This window comes from Mastomys coucha, unplaced genomic scaffold, assembly GCF_008632895.1.
Source record: "Mastomys coucha isolate ucsf_1 unplaced genomic scaffold, UCSF_Mcou_1 pScaffold14, whole genome shotgun sequence".
NCBI lineage: Eukaryota > Metazoa > Chordata > Mammalia > Rodentia > Muridae > Mastomys > Mastomys coucha.
Genome location: NW_022196896.1, coordinates 74,906,242 through 74,927,899, shown reverse-complemented (window position 1 = coordinate 74,927,899; position 21,658 = coordinate 74,906,242). Strand labels below are relative to the sequence as shown.

Sequence of the window (21,658 nt, the reverse complement as noted above, 5' to 3'; positions counted from 1 at the left end):
AATTACTTCAAAGATTTATGGTCAGTCTTTGTTTTAAAAAGTACTTTTTCATTATTTAAAAATGTTAAGAAATATCAAATTTTGGCATCTCTATTTTACATTAGATAGCTTTTCAAATTTCTTCAAGTGTGACAGCTTGCAGTATTCACATTAGTAGACTACTGGATCCGGAAAGAAAAAGAACTTAACATAATACAATTAAATTTCTTACATTTCTAAGAAGTAGAAGATACAATTTTTCACACTGCTACAATTTGAAATGAACATGAATATATTTGAATATATTTCATACATGATTGCCCTTAGCAAAGAACTGCCATGTCAGAAAATAGTCTGTCTGTGTAGGGTGTGCATCTGTTCTAAATAAATCTTAAAGTCTTGACTGTAGGGCAGTGATGCACAGTAGTAAGCTTTTACCCTGTATCTTCAAGTAGCTTTGGTTTCGCTACACAACACACATAGAATGTAGTGGAAAATTGGGGGGTGGGGGAAATGTAGACTCACTTGTAAGTAAACTAATCACAACTCTTTTTAAAAATTTCATTCTTCAACTTAAGGCCATTTAGGAGACAAATCAAGACTCTTACAAAGTAATAAAGCAGATTCTAGCTCAAATCTGCAGTCAACTAAATACAACCATTCCATAAAGTGAACTGTTTAAGCTGAGAGTAGCCTTTATTATTTATTTTAGTTACTGTCCGGGCCAACAGTACTGGCATTGAATAAGAACAGCAACAAGACAAATCAGATCTTTAAAGTCAATATTAATAGGAAAAGGCTTTGCTAATTTGGGATTAGCAAAATTTCTAGTTCTTTATGGCAAACACTAGAGCTGGAATACAGTGATTCAATAAATCATATCTAATAGGCTAAATGGAAAAAGGTGGTCATTTTCAGAATTGGTAAACTGAAGCAGGTACACCCAGGACACACACACACACACGCACGCACGCACGCACGCACGCACGCACGCACGCACGCACGCAAGCAAGCACACACACGCACATATACAACCTATGAATGACTACACTGTCCAAGCAGCATTTTCTCTTTTCCCTTTGCTTTCAATGGGTTAAGAAATGTATCTTTGGAGGGCAGTGGTGGTGCACAGCTTTAATCCCAGCACTTGGGAGACAGAGGCAGGCGGATTTCTGAGTTCAAGAACAGCCTGGTCTACAGAGTGAGTTCCAGGACAGCCAGGGCTATACAGAGAAACCCTGTCTCAAAACACACACACACACACACACACACACACACACACACACACACACACACAAAATGTATATTTAGCTTAAGTAAACATACTATTATAAATATAACATGAACCATACTGAAACTTGTTAAGTAGTACTGAAAGTTATTTTTTAAATATCACCTATTAATGCTAATAACACAAACAAGAATATTTTCAAAAATATTTAAAATGTATTTAGGGAATCCCTCTAAAATATGATCTAGTCAAACAGAAAAATGTGCCGACAATGTATATATTCAATTTATGTAATTTGGATGATGATTTGAAACAAGTTGTGAAAATCTAGAAAAGCTCCTAAAGGTAGACTTCTGTATTAGCCCACTCCATACACATTCTCTTGTAAGCAATAGATCTTATTGATTTGGCAAGGTTCCCCCCTACTATTTAAACAACAGATGACATCCCTTACATTCTCCCTCAGAAGCAGAAACAGCCTGCAAATAAAATAAAGTGTTTTCTTGTTTCTTTTCCTTTCTTTTTTATGTGACTAGAGGCAGGTAGGTCAAGTCTTAATTTAAATAATTCAAGTACAACCAATGGGAAAATTCCTCCCTACTATACTTCATTAAAAGTTAAAACTCAAATGAAGACTTTCTGGTTTCTAGTTTCCTTTCCAGGAACTCTTCAGAAAGATAATATTTTTCTAAGTTAAAACCCCAAGTGTTTTGTTTTCCTGTTTTGTTTTGTTTTTTTGTACTTTAAATATCACAGGTGTTTTTACATATATTAAAAAAAACAATAAAATCAGCTTAAAATAAATTTATTGTACAATACAAAAAGTAGGCATACTGGAAAATAAAGGTACATTATTAAATATACAAAGCAAATGAAGAAAGCTCAACAACACAAATGTTTTAATCCAAACACTAAGATAAAATGCACAACATTTATGCTAAAAACAAAATATTTCAAGAAGAATATGCATTTCAAATGAAATGTTAATGATGGCAAAAAAAAAAGCAGGAAAAAAAGGAAAAGAAAAAATATGCTGTCATGTAAATGCTTGAATATCAAGAATCAATAATGGTAGCAAAAATTAAACCCAACAATACTGGGTACTTCTCAAAGAAACTTTATTTGAAAAGAGATTGAGAATACTGAAGGGAATTAAGATAAATCCACAAACTGGCAAAGCTTTTCTTTCCTTTTCTTGTCTGCAGATACATTCACAGTATCTTACCTACTCTTACGCTAATACCTTCCTATACACATTTTTGAATGCTTGTTCTTAACAGCATTCTTTAAACACAGCAGCTGACTTAATCCTACTTCATATTTAAGTGTACATTCAAGCATTACTAGAATTATATATAGGAAGTGCCAAAAATTAACAAAATAGTTTACACAAACATGCACACAGTATGAAAATTAAGTCATTTTGTAAAGTAGATCTAACTTCTGAATGAAACAACAAAATGTACACATAGAAAATGGAGGGAAAGAAACCTAAAATCTTTTTTCAATTAAGGTGTTCAATTACCTGAATCACAAATAACTCTGGATATAAGAAAAAGAAATGCTCAGTGTCCACAGGCAGGGCAGTGGCAAGACTTCTAAAGCATCCAGCTAGAAAATGCATATGAACACCAAAGGAACAGAAAAGCAAGACTTTTCTAAAGCTCACCATGTAATTATTTAAATACAAATATTAATACTTAAATTAGCCCAAAGGCTTTAAGGTCGAACTTCTGAGAAGAAACCTTTTCTTTTTTTTTTTTTTTTTTTTTTTTTTTTTTTTTTTTTTTTTTTTTTGAAACCTTTTCTTAATATCAGACTTTCCAATTTCAAATCAGATCATCAGGATTTTCCTGTATCTTATTTAGAATCTATTACCAGTGAACTGTTTTTTCCTGCACTTCAGTTACAGAATCTGCTCTACTGTACATGTGCCATAATTTTAAAAAGCTGTAAGCCTTTCATTCTCAACCACTTTGCCAAAACTTTATAAGTTTAAAAGTGAATTTGAAAAAAAAAACCTTGAAATTGTGAGGAAAAACAAAGTACATGAAGACATGTAAATAAATCCTACAGAACTTTAGTATCACTTTGCCAAGATAGATTTTAAAAATATGTATATTTGTTTACAACCAGATTAAACAGAACCCATGGTTCTCTTGAAAAAAGTTTTGATTCTCAATATTGCATTTTAAAAATAAACAGAAGCATTCCAATTCAACAAATATTTTAGTTGTATACTTAACACCTTCAGACTATATTAATTTCATAAGTATGCTAATAAAAGTTCAAAAAGAACAAAATTTATGAGATGTTATAATTATCACAAAAATATTCATTAGTACTTATGAAACAATAAAATTACTAAAAGCTAAAAAAGCAAAATTTACCATTCACACTTAAATACAACAAAAAAATTACATGAAGAATATGAAAATACAATCCATTTTGAAGATAGTCAGTGTCTTTCTGAGCAACTAACCATTATAGCTTTTAACTAACAAAGCATGCCATTCTCACACACCTGCAATTCTTTGGCTGGAATGTTTCAGTGATGTGAAACATTCCTAATACATTGTGATTCTGACAGGACAGAAGAGTTTTAAAATAAAAAAACAGACATGTTTAAAAGTATTGCATTTTAAATATTCAAAGCCAATCTACCACTATAACTGGCATATGTGTAAACTAAAGCTAATTTTATAGTCTACTACTCTTTTAAATAAAATAATTTTGATTACTTTGCCTTTTTAGTTTTGTATTTAGCATGGAAGTACTTTCTGTCACCAATATCCTATCAGTGATGAAACTGGAAAGGAAAAGACAAATCCAGCAAGACTTCTCAGTTTAATATATAGGCTTCAGAACTAAGAAAGACAATGTGGTTACCAAATAGAGTTCAAACTTTAATGTAATTAAGGAAATTGCATTTTTTGAAGTTTTAAAAAATAAAGCAAATTTGCTTTATTTGTAAATGTTCTTTTAAAAATTAACAAGTTTTTTTTATACAAAGATTACAAGTGAAAAAAAAAAAGCTTTTTTTAAGTTTATGGCTCCAGTACCCAAGGTTGATAACAATAGAATACTTGAATAAATACTTAGTTTGAAAAAATAAACAAGAAACAAAAACCAAAGCCTAAAGACGTTTCCGGTGTTAAAAGGAGAAGGGCTGCTCTGTAGCTAGAGCCCATGTCTAGCCCCTCTCCCCCAGGCTCTCCATTCTATATACTACAGTTGTAGAGGTGTCGTCACTTGACTCAGGTGACACTTTTTTCCACACTGTGTCTTTTAAAGCAAGTTCTTGCTGGAGACTCTCATAGTCCAATGGTCCAAAGGAATGCTAGTTGTTCAAGCAACATACACAATTTATTAGTGCACTTGAGTGATGAAAGGTCCAAGCTATAAAATGTATTTTTCAATGAAAGTTATTAAGATTCGTTAACATCTTCACCCATCAATGTCTGACATTTTGTGACATGTTACTCATGTTGATTGGCAGGAAAGCTCCTATACTGTCAGCATTTCAAAGTTCTCAGATATTAGTAAAGGTTACTCTGATTGGAACTAATACAAATTTAAGTTGGCACTTACAAAATGTACTTAGTACATATTAAAAATACTATTTGTAAGTGTGTTTCTAGTGTACAAGGTAATTTTACTCCACATTTTCTTCATGTGGGATGCAAAGGAAAATAGTTAAAATTCTCAACAGCAAGTCCTTTGGCCCAATGAAAAAAAAAAAAAAAAAAACTTATGTCCTGATCTTAAGACTAACTCTAAAAAAAATGTTTATGCACATGGGGCCACACTGTGATAATAAACAAGACCTATGGATATTTAGCATAGAGAACTACAGTTTTCGTATTACTACCATCAAAATCCTATCATTAAACATGTTCTGGAAAAACTATTGTCTCCAGTGGCCTTTTTCTTAATTAGTCTCATGTACCTATCCACTTATATATCCATGCACAAACTAGACAATGAGCTAAATTTAATCCTGACTGACACATATTAGGAGTTAAAACATGGCTTTAAAACCAGCACTGCTAAGCTAACAATTTTGTTTAAATATCACAAATGATTTTAATATCTATGACTGACAATAATTACCTATTTATTTGGAATTGGCAAAGATTTGAGGCTGTTAACAAGCTAAAATTTTACATAAGCAGGAGGGGCTACTTCCTCGTCTTAGGACTCTGAGAAGAATTGAAGGAAGGACTGGCTTACCCTTTGATCACCTCCTTCTCTCCGAGGATCAAGTTTTTTTGCAAAGTGTCTCAAATTATCATAGTTATGGAAGTTACACAGAGAAACAAGATCCTGTAAAGAGTTACACAGAATACATATAAGAAATGAGCTATTCACTGTGTTTATCCATATTTCAACAAGTCATGCCTTATACTACTGTACAGCTTCATTGCTACCTCCTAGCAACTACTTGCACGCTAGTGTAACAGACCAAAGAGTCAGGAAGAGGACTGACATCAGAATAAGAATAGAGATTTAGTTGTAATTCTCTACTGCTACGGTTTTGAAGACTGAAAATAAATTGTAATTTGGGAAATTAAAACACTCAGCAGTTAAATTAAAGCACTCAGATGCTCTTTCAGAGAACCCCGATTTGATTCCCAGTACCCACATAGCAGCTCACAACTGTCTGTAACTCCAGTGTGAGGAATACAACAGTTTCTTCTGGCCTTCAAGAATATTAGTTACAGTACACACATATAAGCAGGCAAAACACACATCACGTAAATTTTTTAAGAGATTAAGCATAAATAGAATTTTCTGAAAAAATAATTAAGTGGAACCTGCTTATAGAGACAATTTGATGCTTTCTACAACCACCTCCAATACCACCTATTTAACTAGTACACAGGTAGGAAAGTACCAAGAGTTTACCGCCCCCCCCCCCCAAAAAAAGAGGGAATCACTGGACAGCTTAGCTTATATGCCCACCCCATTTTTCTTCACTAATAAAATTTGCTTACGTGACAAAAGTGAATTCCCTTAACACTGTTGCCCATCTTGTCAAGAGGAGGAGACCAACACATCATGCCCATGACATTGGGGACAACTAGAAGAATACCCCCAGCAACTCCAGATTTTGCAGGAAGACCAACCTGAAAATAATTTAAACAAAAGGGTATTCATATAAATATTTTAGTAAGTAAGGTTTATGTTTGAGAAGTGTTTAACAATTATGGCACATACAGGACCAACCCTGATACTTGAGTTCAATCCCTGAGACCTACATGGAAGGACAAGAGAGCTGACTGCTTCAAGTTGTCCTCAGATAGATATCCACAACCTTCCAGCCTCCCGATAATAAACACACAGCAGATAAAGATATCTTGTAAGTTAAAATACTTAAATCTGAACTGGGGGGGAGGGGGCTTGGAATAGCTTATTTTACAGAGCTGTATTTTCAAATTATCCTAAAAGCAAAACAAAAGAACCCCCCTAAAACCACAAAACAGGAGGGACTGACTCTTTACAAGATTTTCTGTAGAATATTGCCAGAGAAAGAGCAAAAAATTAGAAATAAATGTTAATACAAATTAATTCCCTTCAAAAAATTTCAACTTTTATTATAAGAAATATAAGGGAAAACAGAATAGGCACAGGAAAGTCTAGTAAAAAGAAATATACAGGAATGAATAACTCAATGTCTTCACATAAAAATATCAGTACCTCTCTTTAGAGAGATCTGAAACAAAGAAATTTGAGAAAAAGAGAAAAAAAACAATTATGAGCCTCATTTACATTCCAAGTCAAACAATATAGAACTATATAACCATAGTTTATAGAATGGTACAAGCAATCTCAATGATTAAATATTATATTAAATTTAGTGGTAATGTTAACTTGTAAGAGTAACAGTTTAATATGCACTAGTTAAGATTTTATGGCAGTATAATGCTGTACTATGTGTTTATAATTATATGCTGGAGCATAAGATAAAGAAAAGCACGTATGTACACAGATGAATCAAGATGAATCATGTATTCATAATTATAAAAGGTGACTGATGAATAACATGAAATCCACTCCTCTATTGTACTACACTTGAAAATTACAGTGTCTGCAAAATGGCTCAGTAAAGAAGAAGCTAGACAAAGTATGGTGGCCTGAGCTCAATCCTTGGAGCCAAGTTCTTAAAACACAAAACAAGGATATTGTGATGCAATTTAACATAAATAGGATCAAATAAAAAATGCCTACACATTTTACAAGTAACAAATATACAATGCTTAAAGAAATTTTAAAATTTTACTATTTTTATAAAAATTTTTTTACTATTATATGCTCTTAAGTCCACATATGGCCATAAGCAAAGACTCAGGCCTTTTGTGTGCATGTTCTGAGTTTAAGGACTTCTTGATCACCATAATGCCAAGCATCAGCAATGAGAAACACAGCATGTCTGGATTAACCTTGTGTCATGAAATGCCTTCAGACTGTAAGTGCTAACATTAGAAGTGACTGTACTTTTAAGGACATCTCTCAGACTTTTTAACTCTATCCTTACTCACTGTAACCAATTAACCTAGAACAAGCCTCTCTCCAAAAATAATATACAGCTTTAGAAGCAAAATTCAAACTGTATTTTAGAAAGTATTAGTCTAGACTTTCCCTGCAAGAGAAAATCAACAAGTACTTACATGGAACGCAAACTGCCCTGAGAAGTCATACATGCCACAAGAGTGCATCAAGCTCAGTGTATTCCGAACTGCCTCAGGACTGAGTACTCTTTCACCAGTAATTGGGCAGAAACCGCCATTAGCCAAGGTTGCAGCCATCACACTCGCTGATTCACATGTCACTTCAATGGAACACAGCTAAAACAAAGAAAAATAACAAGTTTTGAAAATTCAGGCTCATGGAGCTTTCATTTTCTCAGCTCTTCTAAACGGATGGTTTTACTCTAAAATTGACACTTCTTAAGATTTCAACTGATCAAAATTTCTAGTCATTTTAAGATGTATTTAGATTTGTCCAAATTTATAATATTTTGGTGACTAAACTAAGTGAGAAAGACCCAAGCCAGGCCCTAAGCTTTGTTACTGCTGTATGTAGTATTCACACTTGTTGAAATATTAATGTTTCCTATTATATATTGCTGGTAGTGTTATAGTGAGGAATACGCCATAATATCTTTAAGATAAAGCAGAACAAATGAGCATTATGACAGATAATGTCAGGATGAAAGATTGACTACTAAGTCTGGGGAAGGGATATATGTTGATGATAAAATACTTGGCATTTCACCTATAACAAAGCTTAGTATTCCAATTTACACAGCAACAAGTGACAAAGAGAAATAAATATTTAAGACAGCCCTAGCCTGGGCTGTACAGTGACCAGGGCTATATAGGGTCATAAATCTACATATTTCCTGCCTTTTAAAGCCCCTATCAATCAATATTCATTTACTATTTACTGTGGACAGCAGTTATACCATGACAAACACAAAGACAGAGTCTTGCTAGAATAAAATTTTTGCATGTAAATGTTATCAAGGTAATAAGTAAAATAAAACCCAAGGCTATACTGAGTAGTGGCACACTTACCTTTCATGTTAACAAAGCCATGAGTTTGATCCCCAGCATTGAAATTTATCAACAACAGCATTAATAATTTACCTCACAAAACCCAAAGTTACCCATAAACCTAAAATAATGTTCCCTCACATCTTATTTTTAATTAGCAGCAACCAAGGGGGAAGAGTAGCTTCCCTAATCAAGCTGTTACACTGGCCCACAGAGCTTAAGACTTAATAGGAAAATGGTTTCTAAAAGAAGTAACATTTAGCCAGGTATGGTTGTAAACATCAATCCCAGCACTGCCAGAACTGTGAGCTGGAGGCCAGCTAGAACCCATCTCAAAAAAGAGAAGGGGGAGCTTTAAATTCCTATTATCGCTGCCTGAGTAGGGAAATATTTTCAGAAGTAAAATTTAAATTTCCATGATCATTTCCTAATTTATTTAGTATTAATCAGAATTTTGCTTGTCATGTAGGATTTAAATTCCCATTATCACTACCTAAGTAGGGAAATATTTTTAAAAACAAAATAAATTCCCTTAACTGTTTCCTAATTTAGTATTAGCCAAATTTACTTGTTATAAAGTAATAATTTCCTAACTGGACAAATGCCAATTTAAAAATGACTTCCTGATAGCCCGATATTCACTTAGTTAAATTCAGTTCTCCATAAAATATAGTTAACAACTCCATGGGTATCTCTTGATTTCTGTACTAAAGAATTGAAATTTCACAACAGATTACTAGTACTAATATAACTATACTAGCCCAAATTAAATGTTTTATAGGTTAGAGTAAAAGTGACACTAATTTCAGGTGAGTTTTGAGGAGTTACTGACGTCTCATGATATGGTCAGTATTGTACTTGCTGTTAACTGAAATATGCCATTCTTTGTGGTTTTTTGTTTGTTTGTTTTTTTGTTTTGTTTTTGTTTTTTTTGAGACAGGGTTTCTCTGTGTAGCCCTGGCTGTCCTGGAACTCACTCTGTAGACCAGGCTAGCCTCGAACTCAGAAATCCAATCCACTTGCCTCTGCCTCCCAAGTGCTGGGATTAAAGGCGTGCGCCACCACCGCCCAGCCTAATACGTCATTCTTGAATTAATGTTATGTTGATAGACTGAATCCCCACTATAGCTCTCACACTGAGCAAATGTAGATCTGAGACCTGTATTCCCATCAAGCTATCTTCTAAAGATACTGTAATGTTAAAATCAAACACCTTCATAGGTAAAGTAAACTAGAAAATTACAAATGTAGCCTACACATCTCCACATTACAGCTTGATTAGATAAAAATACATGGGGAAGAGAGGGATTTCCAAGAAGACTACTAAACTGATGTCTGTACCAAAGGAAACTGTGTGTGGGATGCTCCCAACATGACATGGATGAGGAGAATTAACTTAGAGGCACAGGCATACTACATGACAGTGAAGGCAGGGGTTGAACAATTCTCAGCACCAATGGAATCAGACAAAAAAAAATGCAGTTAGAGGATAGTAAGCCAGCAGAAAAGAATGACACTTCAAAATGCTGCTAGAAACCCTCTAAAAACCAAAGTTTTCCCAAGGCAAAATATAAAAATTAAAAAATACAACAGGAGAAACCAGTTTTTGAAACTGTCCATCTTCATCTACACTGTTTGCCATCTTCCATTCTCATGTGTGGATTCTCAGGATATATGAACATGAAGCAGCCTTTCATGACAGCTCATGAAAGTTAATGGAAATTTATTTTCTCATAGCCTAGAGTCAGGATTTCCAAGGCATCTATATTTTGTAAAATGTGATACAGCTACTTACTTATAAAGATAATTTATATAACTCAGAGTAAAACTTACCTGGAAATAAAAATCTAGTATCCCAACCATGTCTGTGCCTTCCGGAAAACACTGGAAAAGAGCAAAATCCACAAATACTGAAAAGCAATGCAATCATAGGCAAACAACAAAAAATAGACAAAAGATGAGCAGACAATAAAATATATCAGTATTAACTTTAGGATATACAAAATGTTTCACTTTGCCATCAGAATAGTATGGGGTTCATAAACAAGCATAATTAGAAAATAAATTTACATCATGTCATATACATTCCTAAATTCTATTTTAAGAGACAAAGATTAAACAATTTGTGATTTATAATCATATAGAATCTTAAAGTTCTTAAAAAAAATAAAGGTTTATCAACAGTAGTCAGATATTGCACTTAAAAAAGAAACAAACTGACCAGAATTTGCACTAATACAGTCAAATATTTTAATACTGCCAAATACATGAAATCAATTAAATGTTAACATGAGTAATTTGCTAATAACACTGACTCCAGAGTGCTTTGTAAAAACTTTTCACTTTATATAATTAAAGGCTAATATATAGTTCTTAGATGTCATTTTATTAAACAAAAGTAACTTTAAATAGAAAAAAATTTTAAAACCTTCTTTTCTTTTAAGTAATATCCTATTGCAAAATTTCGATCTCCGCTTTCTCGTTCAGATTGGAACCTAGAAGAAAAAAAATTATGATTGTTCTTGAATTGTATAGCAAAAGTTTAGTATAAAGTCGGTGATCTAACACTCAGGACTGTTGGATTAACAGAACAGCTTCATTAACTTTTCTCACTATGAAAGGAGTAACATCAACTCGTCCTTTCTAAACTTCATACATTCTGAACAAAGGAGCTAATTTTAAAATGCCAAAACTGGCCATCACTGAAATAAATTGAAATGGCTTATCAAACTGTCTTGTAGAATCACAATGTACCTGAGGGAGCTAACAGGAATGGTGAACAGTGACACAAAAAATGGGAACCTAGAACAATCACTGGATTAAAGTGTCATGTCCCATGAAGCAGGAACAATTACAAAAATATGAAAATAGAACGTCAAGGACAATTTTTTTATTGTTGCTTCTTATTTTTCAAAACACTGTACGTCACCCTGGTTGTCCTCTAGAACTTGCTTTGTAGACCAGGTTGGCCTTGAACTCAGCAATCTGCCCATCTCTACCCATCAAGCGCTGTGATTAAAGGTGTGTGCCACTATAGCCCAGCTGACAAATATTTTTTTAATGTTACGTGTAATTTGCCTGCATATGTCTGTGCACCACTTGTGTGCTTCGTTTCCATGGTGGTCAGAAGAGGTTCCCTGGAACTAGAGTTGCAGATGGTTGTTAGCCACCATGTGGGTGAACCCAGGTCCTCTGGAAGAGCAGCCACAGATCTTACCCATGAGCCATCTCATCTCTCTAACCCTTGGGGACCAAAATTTTAGAGGTATTAAATGTCAAAACAAAAACACAAGTTGGAAGACTTAAACAAGTTTCCCAATCAGATCTGTATTTTGAAAGGAAAGGAGTGAAATAGCAAACTACTGAAATGAGCTGAAGAAAGCCTGCTGCATTCAAGTAGGAGTTAAGTGGTCAAACACATAAACAGCTGATTAAGTCTTTCACAAGAAACAGATGAGAAACAGTAAAGCTTTCTATAATATACTCTACAAAAGGATCCCTGGGGAGGGAAAGAGAATGAATTATCAGGAAAACAGATTACATAGTACATCTGAGAGATAAACCTATGAGGCCAGAAGCAGAATAGTATTTCTGCTGAGAAGAGTGACAATCACTATTAGTTTTAACATTTCTATGGTCAGAAAACAGTAATAAATACGGAAAAGCTTTTAACCTCTGTTTTTCCCTCTTTCCCTTCCTGGCACTAGAGAACAGATGAGGCATGTCACACGAGTGCTCTACCAATGAGCCATTTCTCCAGCCCTCCTTTTACTTATTTGGAGACAGTTTTGCTAAGTTATCCAAGCTAGCTAGCCTTAACAGCCTGCTGATTAGCTAGGATTTGCCTGTGCTACAAGGCTCAGTTTGTTATCCCTTAAAAACAAACAAACAAACAAACAGAACTTAACTTACTGAAAGAACAGAAAAACTCCTTCTGAGATTTCCAGAAAGCTTCCTGGAAAAAGTGGTTAACCTAGGCAGCAGCAACCTTCCAAAGGAAATAATCTGTCTGTCCCTGCTCTTTAAACACCTGGTCTTCAAAAGTAAATTAATAAACAAAAATACAACCCTCACGAAAGAAAACTTTAAATGCAAGGGTCTAACTAAACTGCTCTGCTGTAGAGACTAAACAGTAACAAATATACAAGTTTGATTAGCTCAAATTTAATTATGAATGCCTAAATGACATTCATTTATTGAGTTAACATCATTTTATAAAATTATTAATGTTCTGTTCTTGAATGTATTAACAGCAGTGTGATTATGTAAGTTAATGATGAGGTAAGAGGTGGCAGAGTGCTTAAGAACATTTGCTGCTTTTACAGAGGAGCAGGGCATGGCTTCCTTAGGTGGGTCACACTAACTTAACTCCAGCTTCAAGGGATCTGATGGCTTCCATAGACACCCTAACACAGACACACACATACCTTTTAAACACATAACTTATGCACACTGAGTGACTTAAGGGTGAAGTATAAACAATATCATGATTTTAGACGATTCATCAAAGAAAAATCTGGATATATCTCTATTTACAAACATCTAATTATAAACAAATCAATCTCCCTCTCTCCCCTCCTCCTCCCTACCCACCACAAAGGAACAGGCTAGGGAGATGGCTCACTTGGTAAAGTGCTGAGATCTGAGATCAAGTTCCCAGAACCCAACTAAAAAGCTAGCATGGTGGTAACAGGTACAGGCCACTGACCTGTAACCTCAGAGCTTGAGGGACAGAGACAGGGAGACCCTGAGACAGCCAAATCAATTGTTTCTAATTCAGTGAGTGACTCTGTCCCAAAATAAAAAATAAATGTGGACAGTAACTAAGGAAATACTCAATATTAAACTGACAGCCATACATGAGCATATCTAAGCCATAGATGTGATGCGCATATCTAAGTTCACACCCACAAACATACAACACAATACACACATATACAAATTAAGATCTTTAAAAATGAACAGAACAGAAGAAACAAAACATTCTTAAATATGAATAAAAGATATATCCTTTTTCATTCTTTCAACTTTTCTGGAGACTGAAACTTTCAAAATAAAAAATTGGGTTAAAAAGAAATCAAGTTAGTCAGAGTCACAGAGAAATGAGGTAAGATGGGTATTAGAGCTAAAAAGAAAATAAACAAGCCCAGGTATTTTGAGATAAACTTGCGGTTCCTTCGGACTCTACAATTATCTATCTGACATTTATTAAAACTTTTAAAAAAGCATTTTTAAATGTTTCTTAGATTTGATTACCTTCTGATGACCAAATTCTGAGTAATTACCTATTCACTGAAATAAGTTCTAGGGCCATAAGTAGAGACTGCATGCATACACATACATATGTGTGTATGTGAATGTGTTAATATAAGAAGTAAAATAGTATTAAAAATAAAATTTTATAGTTTGTCAGTGAATTTAAAAAATTATGATCAACTATAAAAACCCAAAATACAAATTAGACTCACGTTGCATTACTGAATCCAACATATTCATTACCAGCCATCTTATTCAAAAATTGCATCACCTACAAACCAAATCAGAAGTATTAGTAACCAAAATTAAATACTGGAGGAACATTAAGCATAAACATAGTTTGGTGTTAATACTTACATAGTCAAATTTCTCAGCATTATTTACTCCTTGCTGAAAAGAAATGAAAGGCAAGCATGTTAGCACAGACACTACTGATGGTAAGAAAGAAGCTAATACAACATATACTTCAAACTACTACCCCTGTAATCAACGCCCTGCACAGTACATTTACAGCTAGGAAACCCTTCTAAAGTAACTGTATATGTCAACTTTTATACACGTCAATACCCTTATGTTGAAAAAAAATAAAAAATTACATTTTAAAAATATATGTACTAATCCCAGAGTTACAGAATACAAGTTATGCTGGAACCCCTTATCTTTGAAACAACACATAATTTGTTTCAAAAACTTAAAACATAATTAAGAATATATGAAGCATGATTTTCAATTAAAAACAATGAATTTTTAAAAATCAAACTCTTTAACCATTATTGAGTTAGAAAACTGAGTTGTTACAAACTAACCTCTTCTACTTCTAATATATGCAAATGCTGGCTACATTATACTAACATGGAGAAAGTTCTATCCTCAGTAACTCTCAATAATAACAATATTTGAGTTAAAAATTTTACTTCATAGTTCTAAAAAATTATCTTTTATTATATTTAACATTATGCCAATTTAGATTGTGGAAGATGTATTGTTTCATTACTTCTAGTTCTGACACGTCATCTACGGCAAATGTCATTAGAAAAACGCCTGTGTAGGGGAGATCAGTTCAAGTAGCCAAATGGTTTCATTTTACCTCGACGAAGTTTACAAAGCAGTAAGCTGTAGATCTGAAATCAAACGTATTAATTGGTGATATGCACCCAATAGAAACAATACATCTCTAATTTCTAAAACAGGATTCAAATAAAATAATTTGACAACCATTTTAAAAAGCAATTTGTTAAGAATCTATGCTCAAAGTTCCAAAGTATTGTAATTTGGAATGTTGTTACAGGGAGTTTGTTCCAATGTCATCTACTGAATAAAGCCAGGTCCATTCTCCCTATGAGAAGGTCAAGTTATGACTGATATATAAAACACTACAGATGAAGTTATTTAAGAAAGTACAGTCAATCACAGGTACATAACCAGAACAAGAAGGAACACCAAAGTATGTTACCAAAATCAGACACTAACAAAACTTAAACAATGTAAGAATAACTTAATGACAAATAGACTGTAACCCCTATATATTTTTTCTAAAGCATACCAACATTTTAAAAACTTTCTTATATTATACCAGAATTTAAAATGTAGACATGTAACTCCAAAGCTGTTCAATGAAAAATAATTAAAAGAAGAAATTACCAACTTCATTGAACTGTTGCAGTTGTCAAAATATTCCATAGATCCTAATGCTGTAAAATATGTAACAACATTTAAGCCACAAAAACCTTTTCAACCTCAGAAAAAGCACAAAAGAAAAAAAAAAGCACAACTTTTGGAAAAGGATGTCAGCATTTATAATGTGCTGTCACATGGATAGGATATATCACTGATTACAAAACTTAACAATATAAAATAAACAAGTTACATTGAACTTTCATTCTCTGACCTAAGCTGAACCCTGTAAAATTAATAGTCTTCTTTGTTGAACTATCAAATTTAATATGAAAAAATCAAAAAATAAAAACCATTTCAACTCTGAACTTGCTCACATACTTGGTCTATTTTATGGCTTAAAAATTAAACTTTGCTTTGAAATTGTTTTAAGAAAACATGTTTATTATTTATTGCATTCAATATTTGTTTTTAAACTATGTTTTAAGAGGTACCTGAAATGCCCTAAGAAGAGTTATATAAGTGGAGGAAGTAAAAGCTGGGTGGTCATGTGGGCTAAAGAGTGTGTCTTTCCCATTTAAATGTAAGAGCATTTGATGAATTTTTGTTTTTATTATCTACCCTGAAAATGGCATTTAACCTAAATCTTTACATATTAGTTGTTCCCATATATCTTGAAAAGGTTTCATGTAACAGATTGAATAGATGGGACCTAACTTTAATATTAATTTTGAAATGTTACAGTAAAAGCTTTTGTGTGACGCTCTCAAGAGAAAAACAAATATACTCATACAAAACAGGTTAAGTGTGCACTGACAAACTGAAGATAAATTGAAAAAAATTAAATCAATTTGCTATGGCATAATAAGTTAAGAGGGTGGAGGAACATATATCATTAAATAACTGAAGCAGGGAATAGGTAAACAAGGCTGGTTATTCTATTTTGTTCATGTTGAATTTATCAAGGTAAAATGTTTGAAAAAAAGATGATGATTTATTAATCATCTTACATGCTAATTTGTAATATTATTTTTTAGAGCACTTTCTTTGGTCTTCAAAAGCATAACTGATTTTAATTCATATGCAAATTTACTTTCTACTGCCTGAGCAGGGTAAGGATTCTCACCCTATAGTTTATATAGACATTACAAAAATCTTGCTCATAGCTAATGTGCAGACTGACCAAAACAAGGTTTGTTGGAGCAATAGTACTCAGTCCTTTATATACCAGAACTTTATCACATAGCAAGCAAGCAATATTGTACTTTAGCTGAACTTGTTTAAGCCTCATTTCAATTTTGTTGAACTAAAGAATGGGCAATAACCTACAATACTGTTATTGGTAATACAACTTAGAACCAGGTATTGATTGAGTCACAGGCTCAAAACCACTAACTTCAGTACTTTAAAGTGTTGTCTCATTAACAACCAAGAGTTCTACTCTACAACAGTGAAGTATAATAAAATGGAGAATACATAAGATGGCCTTTCTTCTGGAAAATGGGAACTACCTAAACCCAAGAGCAAATTATTTTAAGAAGGGTATATAGAAAATAGATATGTAAAGTAATATTCTTAAACTATGAATGTTCCTGCCCTTAATTCTTCATGTACCAGGATATGTTTACTCCAGTATGAAGATCAAAGTACAAGCACTGTTATATATTATGTTATTTTAATTCTAGCAAAGTTCATAGAAATTTATAGTAAATATGATTGGAAGAATTTTTAAGAAACTAAACTGGGCAAAATATATTTTAAAATTCTAATGCATTCACTAAATGATTTCTAAAAGCAAACCACGGTCTGTTTGAAAAGAATAAAAGAGTAGAAAATCATATAAATTTAACTTCTATAAACATGCCTATTAAACTATGGAATTTACATCTCTTGAAGAGAAGTGTAAGTGGGAATTTTTTAACAAGGGTGATATTACTCTGTTTGTTAAAACAATTAATGTAAGTGCCAGGGAGATGATCCAGGGTACAAAGCTTGCAGAATTAGAAAAAATAAATTGAAAGAATGCCAAAGTATTTTTATATCTGATTTTATAACACATTCATGAATGAATTCACATGTGTAACAAATATACTTGGCAACACTAAAAAATGTCTTATTAAACAGCCAATGTTAATCAGTTATTATGAAACATACTATAGGCATAAAGAGTGAGCGTGCTAATTAAGTATTAGAGATCACAGAAGAAAGAGGCAAAGGTGATTGAAAATGATTTTATAAAATAGTCTTGGTTTGATCTTGCCACAGAAAATCTTCTGAAACTAAACATTACTAAATTACAAATTAGTATTATAAATAAAAGTAAGACTGTTCTAGATCTGGGTTTAAGGGCCATTTGGAGTCAGGGCTCTGTTAGCTCTGACTGTCCCAGAACTAATGATGTAGACACAAATGCTGCAGAGTGCTGGGATAAGGTCATAAGCCACTGTGCCCTGCTAACAGCTAGTATTTTTATAAATTATTTCTAAAAATAAAGGAACAGAACAATTAAGTTAGTTGGAAAAAAATCTACCTTTCGATTAAAAGAAAAAGAAAAAAGAAAAAAAAAAAAAAACCCCTCAAATGTGTCTCAACTAAATACAGCCCTAAATTCCTGTGCTAATTGTACCAAGCCTAGGGCATCATACACTACTACTACTAAAAGTGACAGACCATGTCAGAATGTGGGTTTTACTAAGATAATTGCCAGATTACAGCTAATAGGACAAATGGAGAATAGCATGTAGATCAATTAAACTTGCCTTAAGTTGATGGAGCAACAATTAAAATGTTTAATTTTTAACTAAAAAAAAAAAAAAATCACTCCTTAAAACAGAAAATACACCCACACACAAAACCAAAGTTTTTAAAGTAATAAAACTTAGAAACAACTGCTAGAATAGACATAAATATAAAAATTCATGTAGTTTACTATATTTCTAAAATTAAAAAAAAATGCAATAGTGACAATTATTTTGTAATGTTGCCCTCAGTTTCCCAGCCCAATACTCAAGGCATCAGTCTTTAACTTTTAAGCTAAAATTAGGTTACGTTTTTATCACTGAAAACCAAAAACATGTGAAATATGCTTTTTTACCTAAACATAACTATTCCTCTTATTTTTATTCTTTTCTTTAAACCAAACAATCACACATTATCATCATGAAATCAAACAGACTGAAACAAAAACTATTCCCTTAAAGTTAGTAGCTACCAGAGAAAAAAAAGCGAATAATAATAGTAACCCTTATGTCTTTTTAATTATGTGCATTTTAAGTGTAAAATTACATTTGTTTTTAAAAAGGTATTTACCTATATAGCTTTGTTTAAAATTTTAAATATTGGAGTTTTCCTATAAGCTTAGTGGTTAAGAATTAATGCAACAGGTTCCTTCTGTCCAAATCCTCCTTTTTCCACAATCTGCTAATCCTTTTGAACACTTGCTCTGCCTCTTCCCCCATTTCCTGAGGATCACCACCAATCCTACAAGGAAAAAATATCAATACTACAAAATTATGAAATAAAGAGTCTTACTAAAGACTCTACTTTTTTTTTTTTGGAGGCGTGTAACATGAGATTTGTTGCAAAGGTACTATAAGCCCCAAACTTTGACTGAAAAGACAAAACCAACAACAACAACAACAACAAAAAAAAACACCAAAACATCTTTAAAAGATCTAAAAGCATGGCTACCTCTAGCAGCCACAGTAATGTGACCATGCTTTAGGCACTCAAGTTTAAATTCCTTGGAGCCTGTTTGTGTCCAGACAGCAGGCACCAACTAGTGTCTAAGTAGTGACTACATATACCCATTTAAAAAACAGATGCAGTTTTTAGGTCAATAAACCACTATCCGTGTAGAAGCTAATATAACACAGTATTTCTGCCTTTATAACTGCTAAAGTCAAAGATATCATTAACTGAAATGGCAATCACCTGTTATATACAGCACAGTAAATTTTAATAAATGACAGAACTCAGATTCTACTGATGATAGAACCCATCCAGTGTCCATCCTGATAAGGAAGACAACTGGGCTCTTTGGCTATGATTTTATTACCTCAACTTCAAACCACTACCAAGTCATCAACGTATTACCATACAAAGACTGATACAGATACTTAATAAATCTAAATTATTTCTTTAAAAAAGCCTAAGGAAAGTCTTCTTTTTGAAGGCAGTTTTACAGCTCTATCATGCTCTATCTTTAAAGATTTGCATTATGTTCAATTAAAAAAAATACTTGTGAAACATAGTCTGAAAGTAGAGACTCAAAGATAATGAGCTTAAATATGAATCTGCAACTTTCCTGATAAATTTAAAATCTTACAAATTTAAAGCATCAAATTTTCAAATACAAGATGACTTTTCTGTACTATTAGACACTGAACTGCATCTATGTTGTCTGTATTTCTTTACTGTTCCTAATTATGCTAATGAGGATCAATATGGTTCATGCCATATGACTGACCATGATAAATAAAACTAATGAAATGATGGTATAGTATGACAAAACATGCAATTCCCACATGCAGCAGCACATCAGTGTACTTGACTGAGCCCATGAATCATTAACAAAAGGATTTTAACTGCATGCAGTTAAGGAGGTGTTTGGTAAATCATTTACATATGTCCTCTAAAGAGAAACCTACTGGTGTGCAGGGTTAATCTGCAAAGTGACCACCCTCTTTGTGACATGATCTTACTTCCTGTAGTATGGTCTCACTCACCTCAAGCCTCACAGTCTACTCTAAGTCACTATATAGCTGAGCAACTGTGAAGTTCTGACAGACCCACCACTGTGGTAGTTTTTAAGCTAGAATCCACGAATCACCTTTCAGAGGATTAGGGAACCCATTAAAATATATGTAAAATCATGGAATCCAGGCATTTTGTGAAGATCCAAAAATGGTTTAGAGCCACTCTAGTGTTTTTTTAAAACTAAGCATTGACAAGAGATTGTAGGTTAACTTTCCGTACTTCTAATTTATTACTTGCTCAAATCTGAATTATTAGTGAGATTTCTCATCATGACATTTATTGAACTCAATAATAAAGGCCCATTTATTTATGTATGTTTCATACTTAAGAGACCTAAAGGCAGAGCTCTGCTTTGTATATAACTAAATTACTACTTTCTATAATAATTTTCACCTCAGTATAACTAGATACCATAAACTAGCTACATTAAAAGACATCTGGCTATAAATCTACTTTATTAGAATTAAAAAAATTAATTGGGCCAAATGCTTTAAAGTTATTGCCCTAAAATAGATATATATTCTTAAGATAGTCATTTTATGCTTTAAAAGTCACTGACAGTTAATATAGGACTTCTAGTATAGGAATCAAATGAATTTTTGTAACTGGGCTCTAAGTCTGCAATTTACCCTTCAGCATTCTGTATGTATTCAGAGTATGCCACCTACAGTAATGCATGTACAAATCCATGAGTTATGTTTGGCTCTAACTTGGAACAGACAGGCACAAACTTACTGGGGAACATATAAGTGTCCCAAACACAAAATATATTTTAGTAAGTAACACAACTAGAAATTTAAAATAAAAAATGGGGAAACATCTGAAATTGTGTGAAAGTCTACCACACAACAGAACCATTTTGAAATACTTATTTCAAAACTTTTAGCTTCCAATTATTAAGGTGATACAAACATTAACATAAATAAGTCAACATACAATGCAAACATCAAAACTTAAGTAATATAATAATTGGAAGAAGGCTTACTTCTTTTACTTATGGCATGATATAAGTAAAACAAATGAAACAAATTTAAATGAGAACTGTGATCCCAGCTTATGAGGAGAAACAATTTATTGTTTTTAATATAAAAAATATTGTTCTAAACTTAGAGCATTGCTCCCACACTTATTAGTATAAATATCATATAGAAAAATGCTTCTGTAATCATTTATTCTTTCTAGAAGCAAAAAAGAAAAAAATTTAAAACATTAACAAGAAACACCTCAACTCCCACTGATCTGTAAAGTTCTTAAATCTGTG

At 32.8% G+C, this 21,658-nt stretch overlaps 1 protein-coding gene across 3 annotated transcripts in view; it reads right to left on the bottom strand.

Moving 5' to 3' along the window:
• Positions 1-21,658, bottom strand: part of Gls (glutaminase) — a 73,918-nt gene that overhangs the window by 23,375 nt on the left and 28,885 nt on the right. Inside the window, exons 8-15 of one of the 3 annotated variants that reach the window (XM_031367432.1) lie at positions 14,383-14,415; positions 14,238-14,296; positions 11,198-11,264; positions 10,603-10,653; positions 7,882-8,058; positions 6,208-6,339; positions 5,444-5,536; positions 2,000-4,550 (exon numbers count right to left, since the gene is read on the bottom strand). In XM_031367432.1, coding sequence (XP_031223292.1) covers positions 4,404-4,550; positions 5,444-5,536; positions 6,208-6,339; positions 7,882-8,058; positions 10,603-10,653; positions 11,198-11,264; positions 14,238-14,296; positions 14,383-14,415 — 759 coding nt within the window. In that variant the 3' untranslated portion in view covers positions 2,000-4,403. Of the gene's footprint in view, positions 1-1,999; positions 4,610-5,443; positions 5,537-6,207; positions 6,340-7,881; positions 8,059-10,602; positions 10,654-11,197; positions 11,265-14,237; positions 14,297-14,382; positions 14,416-21,658 lie in introns of those variants that run through there. The other 2 variants (XM_031367433.1, XM_031367431.1) reach the window with 2 other exon arrangements.